At 41.6% G+C, this 19307-nt stretch overlaps 3 protein-coding genes and 1 long non-coding RNA gene across 5 annotated transcripts in view; 3 read left to right on the top strand and 1 right to left on the bottom strand.

Moving 5' to 3' along the window:
- LOC106576784 (kinase non-catalytic C-lobe domain-containing protein 1) overlaps positions 1–6123 on the top strand; it is a 63683-nt gene extending 57560 nt beyond the window's left edge. For both annotated transcript variants that reach the window (XM_014154182.3, XM_014154181.3), the window contains 3 exons: positions 54–113; positions 2904–3061; positions 4109–6123. In XM_014154182.3, coding sequence (XP_014009657.1) covers positions 54–113; positions 2904–3061; positions 4109–4340 — 450 coding nt within the window. In that variant the 3' untranslated portion in view covers positions 4341–6123. The remainder of the gene's footprint in view (positions 1–53; positions 114–2903; positions 3062–4108) is intronic.
- Positions 6124–6342: 219 nt separating this feature from the next.
- On the top strand, positions 6343–9248 carry LOC106576785 (homeobox protein vent1). The gene is made up of 3 exons (XM_014154186.3): positions 6343–8339; positions 8447–8667; positions 8868–9248. Exons 1-3 carry the CDS (start codon positions 8072–8074, stop codon positions 9090–9092), a joined length of 714 nt encoding a protein of 237 aa, XP_014009661.1. The 5' UTR covers positions 6343–8071; the 3' UTR covers positions 9093–9248.
- Positions 9249–11892: 2644 nt separating this feature from the next.
- On the top strand, positions 11893–12660 carry ventx (VENT homeobox). Its single transcript, XM_045700553.2, has 2 exons — positions 11893–12086; positions 12211–12660. The coding sequence occupies exons 1-2, from the start codon at positions 11922–11924 to the stop codon at positions 12478–12480; spliced, it is 435 nt and encodes a 144-aa protein (XP_045556509.1). The 5' UTR covers positions 11893–11921; the 3' UTR covers positions 12481–12660.
- Positions 12661–16035: 3375 nt separating this feature from the next.
- LOC106576919 (uncharacterized) lies at positions 16036–17366 on the bottom strand. Its single transcript, XR_001322033.2, has 2 exons — positions 16885–17366; positions 16036–16540 (listed from the first exon to the last, which is right to left on the bottom strand). It is a non-coding gene; the product is annotated as an uncharacterized LOC106576919 (long non-coding RNA).
- Positions 17367–19307: the final 1941 nt, after the last annotated feature.

The raw sequence follows: 19307 nt of genomic DNA, 5'->3' as shown, positions 1-19307 counted from the left end.
GAGACAGATTTATTGGTTCTTGCTAAATGAAACACCTCTTCTCTTGCCGATAGGGTTGGAAACATCTGTCTACCAAGGTGTGTGAGGTCCTTGAGGATCTGCGAGCCGTGCAGGTGAGCCGTGTGTGTGTGTGTGTGTGTGTGCGTGTGCGTGTGCGTGTGCGTGCGTGCGTGCGTGCGTGCGTGCGTGCGTGCGCGCCCTCTGCTGTACCAGAGACGTGGTGCTTCAGGCAAATAAACCGAAAGAAAAACACCTTCAAGCAGCACATCTGTGTGTGAAATTCTGTGACATGCTCACAGCTGGCCAGCATTTTGTTATATTAATTTTTTTACTGATTTATTTAAACGATTGTTATATAGAAACTAATCTTCTGCTACCAGACATCACACCGTATTCTTATTTGAGAATGGCTGAAGGCTGGTGTAAAGTACTTAAGTAAAAATACTTTAAGTATTTATTTATGTTGTTTTGGGGGGTATTTTTACTATTTTTGACTACTTTTACTTCACTACATTCCTAAAGAAAATAATGTACTTTTTACTCCATACATTTTACCTGACACCCAAAAGCACTTTTTAAATTTTGACAGGAAAATAGTCCAATTCACGCACTTATAAAGAGAACATCCCTGGTCATCCTTACTGCCTCTGATCTGGCGGACTCATTAAACACACATGTTTGGTTTGTAAATTAATGTCTGAGTGTTGGAGTTTGCGCCTGGCTATCTGTAAATTAAAATTGGGCCATCTAAACTCAGCAAAAAAAGAAATGTCCCTTTTTCAGGACCCTGTCTTACAAAGATAATTCGTAAAAATCCAAATAACTTCACAGATCTTCATTGTAAAGGGTTTAAACACTGTTTCCCACGCTTGTTCAATGAACCATAAACAATTAATGAACATGCACCTGTGTAACGGTCGTTAAGACACTAACAGCTTACAGACGGTAGGCAGTTAAGATCACAGTTATGAAAACTTAGGACACTAACGAGGCCTTTCTACTGACTCTGAAAAACACCAAAAGAAAGATGCCCAGGGTCCCTGCTCATCTGTGTGAATGTGCCTTAGGCATGCTGCAAGGAGGCATGAGGACTGCAGATGTGGCCAGGGCAATAAATTGCAATGTCCGTACTGTGAGACGCCTAAGACAGCGCTACAGGGAGACAGGACGGACAGTTGATCGTCCTCGCAGTGGCAGACCACGTGTAACAACACCTGCACAGGATCGGTACATCCGAACATCACACCTAAGGGACATGTACAGGATGGCAACAACAACTGCCCGAGTTACACCAGGAACACACAATCCCTCCATCAGTGTTCAGACTGTCCCAATAGGCTGAGAGAGGCTGGACTGAGGCTTGTAGGCCTGTTGTAAGGCAGGTCCTCACCAGACATCACCGGCAACAGCGTCGCCTATGGGCACAAACCCACCATCGCTGGACCAGACAGAACTGGCAAAAAGGGCTCTTCACTGATGAGTCACAGTTTTGTCTCACCAGAGGTGATGGACGGATTTGCGTTTGTCGTCGAAGGAATGAGCGTTACACCTCTGTACTCTGGAGCGGGATCAATTTGGAGGTAGAGGGTCCGTCATGGTCTGGGGTGATGTGTCACAGCATGATCGGACTGAGCTTGTTGTCATTGCAGGCAATCTCAATGCTGTGCGTTACAGGGAAGACATCCTCCCTCATGTGGTTCCCTTCCTGCAGGCTCATCCTGACATGACCCTCCAGCATGACAATGCCACCAGCCATACTGCTCGTTTCGTGCGTGATTTCCTGCAAGACAGGAATGTCAGTGTTCTGCCATGGCCAGCGAAGAGCCCGGATCTCAATCCCATTGAGCATGTCTGGGACCTGTTGGATCGGAGGGTGAGGGCTAGGGCTAGGGCCATTCCCCAAAATAATATCCGGGATCTTGCAGGTGCCTTGGTGGAAGAGTGGGGTAACATCTCACAGAAAGAACTGGCAAATCTGGTGCAGTCCATGAGGAGGAGATGCACTGCAGTACTTAATGCAGCTGGTGGCCACACCAGATACTGACTGTTACTTTTGATTTTGACCCCCCCATTTATTCAGGGACACATTATTCCATTTCTGTTAGTCACATGTCTGTGGAACTTGTTCAGTTTATGTCTCAGTTGTTGAATCTTGTTATGTTCATACAAATATTTACACATGTTAAGTTTGCTACAATTAAACGCAGTTGACAGTGAGAGGAAGTTTATTTTTTTGCTGAGTATAGTTTGCATAATATAAGGGGTTAAAATCATTAAAACTTTTACTTTTGATACTTAAGTATATTTGAGCAATTCCATTGACTTTTGATATTTAAACCAAATAGTTTTAGACTTTTGCTCAAGTAGTATTTTACTGGGTGACTTTTACTTGAGTCATTTTCTATTAAGGTATCTTTACTTTTACTCAAGTATAACATTTTAGTACTTTTTCCACCACTGGCTATATATTTATTTTTATTTATATAACCTTTATTTAACTAGGCAAGTCAGTTACGAACAAATTCTTATCTACAATGACAGCCTACCCCGGCCAAACCCAGGCAATGCTGGGCCAATTGTGCGCCGTCCTATGGGACTCCCAATCACGGCCGGATGTGATTCAGCCTGGATTCAAACCAGGGACTGCAGAGACGCCTCTTGCACTGAGATGCAGCACCTTAGACCGCTGCGCACATAGAACCAAACTTGATGGAAAATATTCTCAAGTAACATACAGCACACGTGCCGACCTTGCAAAGAGGAGGGATTTTGCTCAACTTTATAGTTTATTTTTTCATGAAATCAATGTTATAAATCAATGGAAGAGTAAGACATCTGTTTGTGAATGCTCTTTCTCTCTCTCACTCACTCTATTTCCCTTTCTCCCCCTCCCTCTTTGTCAGGTCTTTCTGAAGAGTGATAACCTGTGTCTGATGGGAGGAGAGCATGTGAGGGGGAGACCCACCCTCCCTGCTGTCCACATCCTGGCCATGCACATTCAGCAGCTGGAGATAGGATCCTTCACTCTGACCAGTGGCGCCTACAAGTGGCCTAAACTCAGGTGAATGAACGTAATGCAATTTCTCAGGGCCGGTTTCCTGGACACAGATTAAGTCGTGGACTAAAAAGGATGTTTTAAGGAGAATCTGAATGGAGTATTTGAAAATGAGTTTAAATCAAGGACTAGGCTTATTTAGGGTCCGGGAAACCGGCTTCTGGGCCTGTATTCACAAACTGTCTCAGAGTAGGAGTGGTGATCTAGGATCAGTTTAGCCTTTTAGATCATAATGAATAAGATTATATGGACAGGGAAAATGTGATCCTAGATCAGCACTCCTACTCTGAGATGCTTTGTGAATACATGCCCAGGACTATGTTTAATCTGGGTCTAGAAAATCTTGTAGCCTACACAAGGCCTATACACTCAAAATACTTGCCTATAGCGTTTATTTGCATGCATCTACATTTGAGATTAATTTTGGTCACCTTTGCACTGACAGGGATATCAACCTGACGCTCATTGATAAACGGCATAAACTTGAGATTAACTTTCTCCCTCGATGTAACGAAGTGGGCCAAATTGCCATCAAACAAGTTTCCCTGTGTCCTTCTACCCACTCAAATATGGCGGCCAGATGCTGGGTTCACAGAAAGTCGCGGCGGACGATAATGACACAGCTGCTTATTCTGTGGCAGTCGTGTACGATTTGGGTTCCTCTACTAAAGCTAGCACACAGCCAGATGGTGTATCGGGGATGGGGTGTGATATTAGGAGATGTGGCACACCAGGTGCTCCGAGACGCATCGATGTTGACAGATGCTGTGGTCATAAGGGTCACGGTGAGAGGCAGCATCACAGCTGGTTATGATAGACCCTAGGTTCCCCGACTACTCTGGAAATCAGGTCACTTACTGTACTGTATATGGTGCAAGTGTTCAGTAAAGTGGTGGCAAACTATGTCTATGTTTCTGCCGCAGATGAACAATAGCAAACTCATTTTTCTCCTTTTCACTCTCTCTGTCTGTCTTGTTCTCCATCTCCATGGTGGCCCCAACTTTTACCGCTGCACTCTCTCTCTCTCCTGCTCTCTCCTTCCTTACTCTCCAGGACCATAGCCAAGGTGGTGAGTCAGGTGCATGCGTTCCAGGAGACGGTGTACTCCTTCACGCCTGACCTGGAGCTGCAGGCCTACATAAGACTAAGAATAGGCCACCTCAGCGGCTGTGACATCCCCCTGCTGGCTGCAGACAACGAGGCCAACTTCTACCACAACCCCACTGACCGACACACCCGCAGGATCCAGGACACACTGAAGAGGGTGAAGGCCACCTTCCAGTGACCCACATCCTTGCTGATCTAGGATCAATTTGGTCTATTAAGCCATAATGAATATGATTATATGGACAGAGAGGACCTATTCCTAGCACTGGTCAGACAACTACTCAACAGACTCCAAACCCTCCACACCCCACTGGGTTCCTTTAGTAGCAGGGGGTTGTCTGGGAAAACTTTTCATTTTTCTCTCTTTATTGGTAATAACTTTTTTTGTAAGAATCCAGCTCAACCCCCCACATTGCACCCAATAGCCTGACAACCCACAGCGCACATCCAACTCCTTGATTCTCTCCAAAGCGGACTACAATGTCATGTGAAACATTTAATTGATTTTTTTTAAATATTGGGATGAGGAGAGTAGAAAACAGTATGGGACTTATGAAAATCCTTCTGGTGGAGGCATATGGATGCTCGCGTTTCTCTTACACGAATTTCGATTGCTAGTGTCCGAGACAACATAATAGTGATAATGTGCAACAATGTTTCATAATGAGTTGACGTAATGTCTTTAATTCACTGAGTGTACTCCTGTATTATAGCTAAATTAGACATTTTGATGCGACCACAGATAGCTAATGACCATATTCATCCCTCTGGAGCACCATTCGAAATACATTGCCAATGGCTATTTGACATGATAATTACAGCATTTCAAGATACAAAGAAATGATCAAAATCATGATGTAGTATGCTATTACGACTAAAGGATTTCAAATACCTGAATAATTGCTATAGTTCCATACACTAAGTGTTTTTAAAACAAACATTAATGTTGCAATGTAACTACGGTGTAAATAGGCTACAAATTGTTGCATAGTCATACTTGCAAAAGTGAAATTAGATCAATTTTCTAAACATGTGATTTGCAAACTGATTGAAACAACTACAATAAATGTTTTAATAGATTGAGTTTGCTACACATTTTGAGCATGGTGTGCTACGTTCTTGTCCCTGGTTGATTAATGCTAAAACATCATGAAATTTTCTCCCTTTTCTTCAGTCCCAAAAATATATCAACATACATGCATGTGGAAAAAAAATAAAATAAACATTGGCATAATCATACTACCATATTTAGCACATTGACATCTTGTTAAGTTAATTATCGTTTAAATGATGTATCTAATATGAGAATTAAGTGCTGTAGTTACAATTATTGTATGTCTCCTACCATTATTTCAAGCATCTAAAAACTCTAAAAACGCAAAGTAAGCTACCTTGTAATCTTTCATGTTTCAAAGTCTGATGTAAATGTGCTAAATATGTTAGTTTATGCCAAATGCCTATTTTTGGTGTTTTCCCACATATGTTCATATATTTTCTGACTGAAAGAAAAGTTCATGATTTTTATATAATTCATCAACCAGGGGACGAGAATGTAGCCCACCATGCTTAAAATGAGAAGCAAACTCAATCTATGAGAAGATGTATTGTATCCTACTTGTGTTTTTGTATGGATTTATAGCAAAACAACAAACAAACAAAAACTACCCGATCACTGAGGATCGGAGAGCATGCGACAGTGGCAGACTCATTGTATGTGTGTGTCGGGGTGTTAAAGTTGGGGGTCCAATTTGTCTCCGACTACTAAGGACGTTGCCACAGAGGCGAGGAAATATGCTCTGTATGGAAGCGACTTCCCCCGGCGGCGTCCGGTGAGGACCGGACAGCTTCCATTGTTATCTGACGGGATCAGGGCACCTCTTCAAAGCACACGAGATAAAGGGTCGTAATTGGGAGGCTGAGAAGCAATAGTCAGATCATCGATAAAGGAGACATTCAATATATCCTTATCTGCATTGTCATATCTAAGCGATAATGTTAGGGTTATTGTCCCGTAGCTGCTGGGGGTATTCCATCTGAAGAGACTGAAACACGTGAAGGGCTTCGCATACAGAGAGAAGGGACACCTGGCGACATTGGCCTGGTTGGATCATTTGGGTTGCCCAAATTTCTTCAACTTCCCATTTCTAGATGTTTTTGACATTCTTTCTGGAGAACATCTGGCTGGAATGCAATTTTGGATAGGCCTATTTGGGGATACTTTGCCTAGTTGTAAGCTATGCAAAAGCACATGTACGGTAGCCATTGTAGGCGTTTTTCCGACTTCTTTACAGCTTGCTCTCCACTATTTACATTACAATCAAACCTAATTGTGTTGCTACTGTAATACCTTTGATCTGTAATGTTTAAACCGACTGCGCCAAATGCTGTCTGTTGGGCCAGTGGCGCCAGTGTTCACCGGGGTATCGAAGAGGTGTTAATGCTAAACCTTTAGAGCAGTATTTTACTTGCCTTTGCTTTACATTTGATTTTAGTATCATGGAAGGGGCTGATATTTAGAAAGGAATGATGTAAATGATCAGACTGCAGGCTGAGCAATGTTGGTGGTTATATTGCATATTGTGTAAAATCATTTAAATAATTTATTTCAGAGTGGTCAACTATAAAGGATTATAAAATAGCATTCCATTCCCATAAAATCCTAGAGGCCACAGTGATTGACTGAAATGTATGTGTACGATCTAGGACCGGAAGAAAACGTTTCAATCAGGTGGGGGCAGAGCTCCACTACTTTTGGTTTAGTTGAATAAAAGATATTGATGCAAAAGCGTTAAAGGGAGGGGCAAAGTGCTGTTTTTAGACCGATTAGCCTCATGATTTGTCAACTCGTGCACAAATTCTCTGTCAATCATTTTGGATTTAAAAGGTCTAGGTATCCTAGTCAGCCCAAGTTTAATCAATAATCACAATAGACTGTGAGTTATTAGGCCTACATAACGCAAACATGCACGAAGCAGTTATATTGTCCAATCCTGTTGCTGTCTCTGTGTAGGCTAGAGGAAACCCCCCCCTGTTAGTCTAGCTTTAAAATATAATGAATATGAACAAGTACAAGGTTGCTGCAGTTTGACAGAGTTTCATCCTCCCCAAGGCCAGGAGTTTTGCCAATACTTTTTTTTAACCATGTGACCTGATTAGAAAAACTCTGGTCCCATCATAGCCCATAAAAAAACTTTTTACAACTGATTAATCACGTAATACTGTAGAAGGTCTGGAGTTTTACCTGTTTAGGTTACCAGATCAGGATAAACTACTGGCCCCAGGAACAAAGATCACCCCAGCACTCTGGAACCTGTGGTGTCACCTCTGGGATCACAAGGTACAGATATAGACACAATTGTCTTCTCACTAACTTGTGTTGCAGCATGGTGTTACAAGTTTAGTCATATTGAGGTTATATTTTTATTAGGTCTAGGCCTATGGCAAATCCTGTTATCTTGATTAGATAGTGTTTTTAATTGGTCTGCTGATCTATTCGTTCTGGAATACAACTTAAACATCAAGTTCTTTTTATTAAATACACACATTGTAGGCGTTTATGTGTCAACATATAATATCCTTTGAACTATGATGCAGAGGATGACTCTCCGCCTCTGTATGTGATGTTTCGGTATAGTTTCAGCTGAGGCAGACAAATGCATGAGCTAAACTGGTTCTCACAGACTTGGTGGCGCCAGGCTTTCACACAATCACAGGACATGTAAAGGCTTCAACAACGAGGCATTGGGCCCCAATCACTGGGAATCGATCAGGCGTTAACACGCCTTTGCAGATGCAAATTTTGAAGTGGGTCGGGACTTTATAGGGAGGGCCCTCAACAGGTCTTGTCACAACATTCTCTGACCCGCCATAGATAGTTTGCTGACCAACACAGAGCTCCTAGAAGCAAACATGGTCAAGGTCTTCTCTGTAGACTGGCTCGCACAGAGCAACCACAACACCAACCCGAAAGGATCTGTGGATATTATGCCAACCTACTTCAGATCCCATGTTCCTTGCGTGGTCCAGCCTCGACCGCCAACATTTTTTAACAAGGTCTACCTCCAAACAAAACCAAAGACCACAAGGATTGAACTCAGGGATTCCACTGAAGAACCCCAAAATCTAGAATCCAGGTTGAGCTCACCTCTGCATCCAACAACATGCTCTTCCCCAAGTCGTAAGTACAATTTACTATACGATACAATAATAATAGTAAAAAAAACATATTTTACATGATTAACGATGGCGTTTTATTGAAGTGTATTCACTGACATGCTATCACAGTTTCAGAAAACGGGTACACCTCAGGGTATGACAGTGAGGCTGCCTCCTCGGAATGTCCCTCTGTGGAAGAGGGAGAGAGAGACGGAGGCCAACGACGCGTGCGTACTAGGTTCACACCGGAGCAGATAGAAAAGCTGGAGAAGATTTTCAACAAACACAAATATCCAGATGCTGGAGAAAGAGTCAAAACGGCACTGAAGTTGAACCTCTCTGAAACTCAGGTCAGGAACTAAACTAAATGTAAACTACCTACTGGACACAGACGTCTATTCCACGTTGGTTCAAACAACGTTGACTCAACCCGTTTGTGCCCAGTGGGTATGCACATTTTTGTCATTAGGCCTATACAACGTGTACTTATATTTCATTCGATTACATTAGTGTTAATTTGGTTCTAATCCATTTTCATGTTATGTTTCAGGTGAGAACTTGGTTTCAGAACAGGAGGATGAAACTGAAAAGGGAGCTCCTAGACTTGCGCGCAGAGTACCCAGTTCAGTCTCAGATGATGTTCCAGCCCATGCGACCATTTCAGTACCACAGCTTCGGTGACCAGCAACTCTCCCCCGCTGCAAACCACGTGATATACCAGCCCATGGTGGAACAGATGGTTTCTCATCAACACCCTTACGCACATTTCTATTAAGGACATTAAGCTACAGACTGAACTTTCCACAAAATCAAGTGCAATCTAGTTTTTTATTTTCTTTCTTGGACGTGAATTTTTTTTTATATTTCTTATAAAGATGTACAGATGTTAAAAGTATATTTATCATTCAATAAAGTCTATCTTATATCACAACTTTACTTTTCTACATTCGTATGCAATGTCAACATTTCCAACTTTGCCAGCGACAATAGTTGCTGTCAAGGGCCATATGGACAGATCAAATAAATGATGTTAAACGTAGGATGATCTCATTAGTTTGATTACATTGATTATGGGTACCATGAATAGATCACATTGATCTATCGTTCAAGACTAGAGGCTCCAGGGTTATGAAACGCAGTGTGGTTGGGGTTGATTGGTTGGAGTTGAAACGCAGTGTGGTTGGGGATCAGTTGATTGGTTCTTGGGCCAGAGTTGTCAATCTGGTAGCTTCCCTGATCAAATCAAAGCAAACTTATTTGTCACATGCGCCGAACACAACAAGTGTAGACCTTACCGTGAAATATTTACTTACACTAACCAACAATGATATCTGTATGTTTTGTATTTATTAAGGATCCCCATTAACTCCGTCTTGTCAGGTATAGCCTCCTACTTGCCCATCTGAGAATTAAATTATTTAGGCATTTCAATTATTAAAAAGTATGACTTCATTATAGGCCTTTATCAGATTAGTGTAGACGCTGTTGAAGAGAACTGTAGGCCAAAACTGCCAAGGCAGCAGCTACTCTCCCTGATGTTGGCCCATGACTACCTGGTAACAAATCGTAGGCCTACAAAACAAATGATATATTGGCCTTTGCATATAGCGTGGTAACCGTGATTAATTTATTTACGAATCAATGAAAATCTGACAGAACAGCTACATTTTAGGCTGTATTATCTACGTCACTTCCCTCTCTTGTCCGCCACAGCAGTGGCCCACATACTGTGCTTTCATATGCGCGTCAACTAATTATGTTTGTCTCTAATGCGGCACTTCAAAGGTTAGCTAACGGGGAGATCATGGTCAACAATTAGTCCTAATTGAGCCTGTCATTGATGAGTTTACACTTACCACATGAGTCCTAGGGACTGGCTCCAGAGAGTCTGGGGTTTTGTGTGCTAAATAGTCCGATCTCAGGTTTGAAGTTGAGCCAGAGGTAACACTGGGATTATGTGATACGATTGCTGAGACCCTATGTCTTGAAGTAGGAAATAGATAGGACAACTTTGTCTATATAAATACATGTGAAAACCAGTCATTGTCCAGTTGGCCATAAACGAATCAATTGAAGCGTGATCATTTAAAGGTGGTAGACTAAATCACAAAACCACCCATACAGACAGATACTGACAGATACGATATAGAGGGTAACTACTGTAGGCTATATTATGCAATGAAATCAAATCAAAGTTTATTGGTCGCGTACATAGATTTGCAGATGTTATCACAGGTGAAGCGAAACGCTTGTGTTTCTAGCTCCGACAGTGCAGTAATTACGAAGAAGTACAGTGATGTTGTTGTGCTGAATGAAATATAGGAACTGCATTGAGACCTGCTGTGGAACTTGTTTGCTTGAGATTCACTATTCGCCAGGGGCCTAAAGCAAATGCCTTTTCAAATTCACAAGTAAACAGAGATCAAATGTGGCTCTCTCATTTTCCGTTTAGGCATGCTGACAGCAATCACACCCACTGTGTCAGACATACAATTGGTCCTCATCAGCAATCAGCTTCATGTTGGTGAGCAGACAGCTGGGCGCTTCTGTCTACGTCTGGAACAATGGTCTCACAAATGATAGTTACAGTAGCCTGGCCCCATAGAATATCAGCGCAATAGAGCATTTTACGTATAGAAAAAGGCCGTATGCCATCATACATTTTGGGGTAATCTTTGCATTGCGTGGATATATAGGGCCTATACATTTCCCCGTTAGATTATTGTAGGCGATCAATAAATCACGCCAATGCTAATGACAGATCAAAAAAAATGTATTTACTTTTCCAAATTAAATAATGTAATATAATCAAAGCAGTGGACTACAATTGTGTTTAACCCTGTCTACTCTAATCTCATAATGGCCTATAATAAAGTCATACTCTTTAGTAATTGACATGCCTAAATAATTTCATTCTGAGATGGGCAACTAGGAGGCTATGCCTGACAAGACGGAGTTTCATAGCCTACTCAGACATAGTGGCGCCGGGACAGATCAACGAGGCCACTGAACTTGTGAAAAAACACAATTGCAACATCTATTAATTTCCATTACACCGACCATCACGGTTTTTATCGTTCGGTTGAGAGTCCTTTGCATATGCAAATACAGTGGGGTGTCTCCTATATAGAGCGAGGACCCGAGGCTCGAGGCCTCACAACAGACCACCAGATCGCACCAACAAGAGGGCACACCATGGCGAACTTCTCAGTAGAATGGTTATCTCAAAGTTTTTACAACACTTCAACGGACCAAGTGGACATCGAAGAAGACACAATATATGACAGGACAAGGTCTCGCATGCCTTGTGTAGTTGTTCCTCAAGCTCCATCAACGTATAATCAAGTTGCAGTTGAGCCGAAAGGACCTACTGAAGTGATACTTCATGTCGACATGAACGAGCTTGCTACTAAAGACGACTACACTCCATCATCTCCAAACAGTACGTGTATAATTTCCCCCCTCAAAACAATCGATTTGAGCATTTGATGTTGGAGTGTGTTACATATAAGCCTACTTTTGATTTCTGGATGAATGACTGACAATATTTTGTTTGTTTACCTTTCCAGATAGCTGTGGCTACACGACGGGCTCTGAGAGCGAGATGGGGGACGATAGCGAGGGCGAGTATGCACTACACCGCAGGATGAGAACCAAGTTCACCTCTGATCAGATCTGCAGACTAGAACGAACCTTCAACAAACACAAATACCTCGGTACAACTCAGAGGAGAAAGATTGCTGAGAAAATGAAGCTCTCTGAAACTCAGGTAAGGGCACAAGCAATAGCCTAAGCTACGACATGTCTTCACGACTTGGATTTATGATTTGATCAAGAACACCATTACAACGTTAGCATTCACTAATGTATCATATGTTATGATTTCCTTTCAGGTGAAAACATGGTTTCAAAACAGAAGGATGAAGCTGAAACGCGAGGTCCAAGACCTGCGACCAGAATTCTTTTCTCCTCCAGCATCTCTGCTGCCACCACTGGTCTACGCCGCTCGGTCATTTCAGCACCAAGCGCTTGGTGGACAGCTCCCCACCTTCGCCCAGAGAACACAAGCGCTCTGCCCGCATCACATTCAGAGAGTCCCCTTGCAACAGATGATTCATGGAAAACCAATTCACCCCATGATGTTGGCGCCCTGTTACTACTGATTGGACAGCAATCCTAAAGACTGATTCTTATAGTATAACTTCTGTTTTAATAGTGAACTTCTGTTTAATTATTTGACTCGCAACTGGTTGATTCCAATTGGGGAATTTGTATCTAGAATCTAGATCTGTCTTCATCGTTGTCCTTTTTGAGGCTATTATAGACATTTTAATTACTTGCAAAGTACTACGTTTTATTTATATACAGATAAATATATGTAAACATTTGGATATTACGTTTTTCACAAATAAAATGTATAATTGTTACCAGCTTCTTGCTTTTTACCTTTTGCTTGTTTTTGCCATTATGCATGTACTATTCCATAATAGTTTCGGTTCAGTCCTTGGAATAATTGTCTTTTAACCAAACAGATACTCTACAATCAGAGGCGTATTTCATTCACATATACGTTCACTAATCTTCCAGGCACTGGGCAGCAGGTAGCCTAGTGGTTAAAGCGTTAGACTAGTAACCGAAATGTTGCAAGATCAAATCACTGAGCTGGCAAGGTAAACATCTGTCGTTCATGCTCCTGAACAAAGCAGTTAACAAACTGTTCCCAGGCGTCATTGAAAATAAGAATTTGGTCTTCACTGACTTGCAAAGGTAAAAAATAAATCAACGCAAATTCTAGGCCAAATAAAACCATGACGTCATAAATAGGTCTATAGCTATGAGACGTGTTATTGACACGGTAAGTTTGCATGGGTTGTGTATGAAAGAACACAATGGCTTGGTGTTTAAACACCTGTCATAAGGTCACGCAACAAGCGGTATAATTCCAGAAAATGTATGGCAATAACTTTGGTGCTGATTTTGGTATCGTCCATTGCTTCTATAGGTTTAGCAAATATTGAAGGGGGATAGCAGGTGTCAGTGGTGCGTTTCTTCAACCCTCCCTTTACATTAGGAACATACATACTACATCATTATCACAATTATCCAAATTGATTAGATAAGACTTATCTAGGATTAGGGTTTATATCAGTAGGCAGTATAGGCCACTGCCATCTGTCTGCAGCAACATGTAGTGGCATACAGATAGATACGTCTGTATGCAGATAGATACGTGTCCGTATGCCGGCTGCTGTAGACAAATATTTCCGATGGCGTCCGGTGGTATGGTGTGTGGCTCCGAGCCTTGACTGCACTCTGCTAGCAGGAGATTTATATCTTCAAAGAGGTTGAAAGAGACATCAAAGAAGAGGTAACTACAAGATCATTGAGCTCTATTGTCTCTCAATCGAAGGATTCGCACTTCCTCGAGAGGCGCGAGGGAACGGCGCCCTAAAGTCTGCTAGAGGTGTATGTTACCTAAGTCATTAGTTGATGCCAGCTAAATCGGTGGCTGATTGAGTCATTCCGAATTTCCGCCATAAACAATTCTGGAGTCATTCAAGGGTCCATCCCATTTACCAATGGGAAATATATGTTGAAAGTAGTCTATTTATGCCACCTCTAATCGGATGATATGCTCACTCTATCTCAACCAGTTCTGAGTGAAGTTGGTTCTAAAAAACAGAACGTCTGACACAACATTCAGGGCTTGCAGTGCATCTGAGGTCAAATATGCCCAGATATTATCGAGGATTGGTATGAAATGAGCATGCACTCACTACAGTATAGAAATGTATGTACTCACTAACTGTAAGTCTCTCTGGATAAGAGCATCTGCTAGATGACTCAAGTGTAAATGTAAAAAAATGTAGCCAGTCCTGCAAAATCACAGCTCTGGTATTGAGTTCTTGACTGTGTACTCTATGAAACAAAGACATTTAGAGTTTCACGTTTCCAAACAATAGGCCTAAATTCTAATTTTTACATAATCTATGGCTTAGGCAAAATCTAAGGCATACTGACACCTATTGCTGTTGGCATTGGTCTATTGAATACAAGACTGGTATTGGGCTCTGCAAAAAAAAATCCTCAGGAATCGTTTTGCTTCTTGCATTGATTTTGGTAAGGCACAGATAACAACCAATGGTTAAATATGTTGTTGTTTTCCCCGCTTGTCTGTAGACTGAGAGGCACTGTTTTTGCAAGACCAAAATGGTGATCTGCATATGAGTGTGGTGTTGGGGGCCTAAAGGAACTCAGGGAAAACTGTTTGGCTACTGGAAGTAACTTTGATTGACATTCATTCTCAGCCATGAAATATTATGGTATTGTCTAAGCCAAATGGAAAGGATAGTGTAGGCCTAATTTTGTATTTTTATTTTTTAAAGTCACTGTATTTTTAATACAACAATAGATACCTTTTAAATTCATCATTCCAAACAGTCGATTTCAGAGTGGATAAACTACTGTCAATATCGAAGGCCAGCTAAATCTGAATCAGTCCATCTGAGTTTCTTTGATCTGAGGGTGGGTATTGGGTAGGAAGGGATTGTCTTTGGGTTGAACTAGATCGTTTCCAGGTGTTGAGGAGACCTGGAAGAAAAATATTTTATTGAACTTATTTTGTAAGTGCTACTCATCCATTTACTGTATACATGAGTTGTATCAGGCACAATATCTGATTGATTGTTTACTAAAATTGTGTCAAGAACACAGTTTGTTGTAATGAAATAAATCACAGTACGAAGTAAATCAAAGCTACTACAAACTGAGCAACAGACATACATTATTTATATACATTTTCTGTCATTGGTTGACTAAACATTATTCTGGGAATACCCAGTAGGAGGCACAACATTAACGTTTATTACAGTATTTCAAAAATAACCTGCAGTTTACTTTACGGTTAATGTTAATATTTCACCATTGTGACAAACTAGCATGTCTAGTAATGTAAGAATGTGGTAAATGCCCTGCTAAGAGCTGACTGCTCTGTGGCTGAATGGCTACAGACAGAGTGGAGCCGACAGGACTGAGGAGGGTGGGAGTAGTAGTCCCAATGGCCGTTTTCTGCATAATGAGCACTCATGTTATTCTCCCATCACTCACTCTTCCATTTTATCCTTGGCTACATATGCTCTGATACAGGAGACATTATTCAAGAAGTACACGCATCTATTGCAACAGAATTCTCCGAATTAAAGGCAAGATTCTTAGAACCGTTGTTAGAAAGCAGCATAGTTTTAAGAGCATTGCGTCATTTTGGAAAAGCACGGAGATTCCTGTTTTTTGGAAAATTTATATGATAAGATCAGAAACACACTATTTCAAACCTTTGTCTTTACCATAACCACTTTATATCCTTCTTTACATCTCATAGGATTGAGGAAAAACGACTGTTTAATTATTAAAGTGTAACCTTTCCATAACTAAGCTAATGGGGGACTTTACTGGGATCTAAATCATCTTTTTCAATGCCCTTGACCTTAAAAAGATTGCCATTCCTCGAAATCTTATTAATTTGTGAATGTTCTGTTAAAATCGTCATAAGGTCGTTTCTGCGTGGTATAAATACAAGGTGGTATGGTGTTATTTGAACTATGTCAAAGAATAACTCAAATGTAAATCTTTTTAAGATTTGATTATCTGATTACTAACTATTCGTGGTTATCCAATTGAAGGGATACATTTGTCCAATAATAGAAAATAAGACACAAACATTTTAAGATCAATAATTGGTTCTTCAGCCCAACATTGTTTTTTTTATAGACTTTGTTACTGAACAACACCAGACAATTCCACTCACTAGGTGGACAACACATCAATATAGAAAGTCTGCAATAAAACAACAACTTTGACATCTACGAAATATACTATGGTATTATCATCAAAAATACAAAGTAAAGGAGATGACAATAGAATATTTCAGGACATTGTAAAACACAGTTTCTCATTGCGAGGTATGGTATAGTCTCTCCACTGCGTTCAGTGTGTCTTGTTGTGGTCTTGTTTTCTGGAGTCCTCTGGTTCAGGTCCAAGATGGGGGAACAGGGAGAACTTAGGGCTGTGCTGGTTGACCAGGGGTAGTCCGGTCGGTGAAATACCTCTGCAGCCCCATTTTCCCATGCCCTATGCCTCTTTAAAGCTAGATCTCAAAGAGGTATATGCATAGGAAAAAGGAACAGCGAGTACAGATACCCCTCTCGAATCGGCCGCTGTGTGGACCTAGAAGGGAGAGAGACAGACAACCTCACAGAATTAACACTTTGGATATTAAAACTTATGCAATGTCATTAAAATAACATAAAAAAACCAAGTGATTCATATTTGATCATGTAAAGGCAACTTTACAAAAGTAACTTATACTTTAGAATACGTTGAAAGTAATTTTCAGGACTTCAATCAGTGAATAAGAAAATAACTGCAATTAACACGTTCTTAATAATAATTTGCTTAACAGCAAATGTGAAAAACCTAAAATAGACTTTATACTCTGCCTGAGCCTGTAGGATAAAGTTTTAGTTCTATATTATTATCAGGTGAAAACCATCCAAAAGAAGCTGACTTACCCTGTACAGCTCCAGAGCTTTCTCCCCAAAGCAAACACCTTCTCATGGGCATTTATTCCTCCCCAGAGACCTTGAAGATGTTTGAGAAAGACAGAGTAGCTGTTTTCTGAGCTCCGTCAGCACTTAGCCCACCTCCTTGGTTTCAGGCCATGGCATAACATGCACCTTCAGGGGCCAGAGCAACCCTCTAAAAAAATAGGTACATTACATAAAGTAACCAGCAACAAGCACGACAAAGCCTCAGTGTCTCAGCTAAGGCTGATTGGCTGTCATTGCTCGCCATGGTAGTGGAGGATAAACTTGCTACATCATCTGCTATCTTCCTCACAGACGTCAACAGCACAGCGAGGAAGGAGGGAGAGGGTTAGGACACCTCGTTCCTACCGGCTGAAACGTTTCTTATCGGTTCAGGGTCTCTTTCTCTCCCCCTCCCAGGAGAGGCCCCGTGCTTTAGTACTCCTCAAGGTCTTCGGACAAGGACTCTCAGGATGTGCTGAGGTGAGACATTCACACACAAGTGTGTGTGCACGCACCAACGTAGCACACCCATGCACACGCACAAATGCACACACATTCATACAGTACACACACATGCATTGCACACGCACTGATGTGCTCTCTCTCTTTAACACCCTCACGCACACGCACATGCACACACACACACATGCACGCACGCACGCACGCACACACACACACACACACTGTAGCAGTGGGAGCGTTCTGGTATGTCAAGGCCAGAGGCCAGCACAAACCCTCTCACCAGACCGAAATGAAACTGTGTGAATCTGCACTCCTCTTCTGGTTTTGCACTAAGGGGTGGTCATGTATCATAGAAGTTGTTATCGGACGTCCTGTCATACATGACCATATCCTTATATAACCATATCCTTACATGACCATATCCTCACATGACCATATCCTCACATGACCATATCCTCACATGACCCTATCCTCACATGACCCTATCCTCACATGACCCTATCCTCACATGACCCTATCCTCACATGACCCTATCCTCACATGACCCTATCCTCACATGACCTACATCCTGCACATCCGCACTGACATATCCTCACATGACCCTATCCTCACATGACCCTATCCTTACATGACCCTATCCTTACATGACCCTATCCTCACATGACCATATCCTCACATGACCATATCCTCACATGACCATATCCTCACATGACCATATCCTTACATGACCATATCCTCACATGACCATATCCTCACATGACCATATCCTCACATGACCATTATTTATTCGATTTCACCATGGACATGTGTTTGCATCATGACAATCTGGCAAAATATCCCATATAGAGCAATACATGGACATTTGATTTGAATACCTTTGTCAGATGTGAATGTGTCAGTCTAGTCATACCCTTCACAGGACCCTTGATGAGGCGCGCATACCCTGTTGTGAAAAGCACTGCTCTGAACTCCATCTCCACCATCCATCATGTTCAAACTTTGACAGCTTTCTACAGTCACCACTTGGAGGCAGCAGATTCAAACGCTGGATGGTAGAAATGCTCTTATGCACTAGCTTATGGCCTTCCTTTCCTTTCCTCTCGCCCTTTCTCTCAGTCTCTCTCTCTCTCCTCTTTCTTTCCCTTTCCCCGTTCTCGCTCTTTCTGTCTCTCTCTTTCTGTCTCTCACCCCCCTCTCTCTTTCTCTCTCTCTTTCTCTCTCTAGTATACTGCACTGTGTGAATGCCTGCTAAACAGAATAGTTACCTGTCCTGTTGTTGCTTACAGTTCACTTTGATTGAATACCCTGACTAATTTTACTCCCAGTCCTCAAGAGATCCCTTTGAATTGGCTGCCCTTAAACATGCAGCATTTTAGATTTCTCCTTTTTTTTTGCAGAGTTTTATATTTGATGGAGTTAAGTGAAACTGTCTTCCATCTCAGAATTGGGCAACAAAAGGTGCTTGGCATTACATTTTGAAGGAAGTAACAGTTTGAGATATTAGGTTGGTGACATCACCTTACATAACCTTACTTGCTACACAGCGTAAACATGTTTCTCAGCATTTTTAGAACCCATTTGAGGTGTTTGTTGTGCTCAAATGAACACGTTTGAAGTCATTGTTTATCTGCCTAATATACATGTGTTTTGATTGGATCACAGACAATATATCTGCCATTTCTTCAACTCGTGGATTTTGGGCTTTTACAAAGCATTTGGTTTATGGCTGACACTTTGACATTCATTCCCTATATTTATGTTTTCTTGGTTGCATTGTGTTTTTACAGAACAGACCCCTTACAATTCCAATGTTGAATTATTTATCTTTAATTCCTGCAGCAATGCTGAGAGGGAAACGTTGAGGTAGGAGAGGTGGCCTGAGTCAAACCAGGTAAAACGGGGTTCTTCTTGCTGTTTGAAGTCTTGTAGAGAGAGCAAGAGAG

The sequence above is a fragment of the Salmo salar genome, chromosome 18, assembly GCF_965601325.2.
Source record: "Salmo salar chromosome 18, fSalSal1, whole genome shotgun sequence".
Classification (NCBI taxonomy): Eukaryota; Metazoa; Chordata; class Actinopteri; order Salmoniformes; family Salmonidae; genus Salmo; species Salmo salar.
This window is presented reverse-complemented; position numbering and strand designations above follow the sequence as displayed.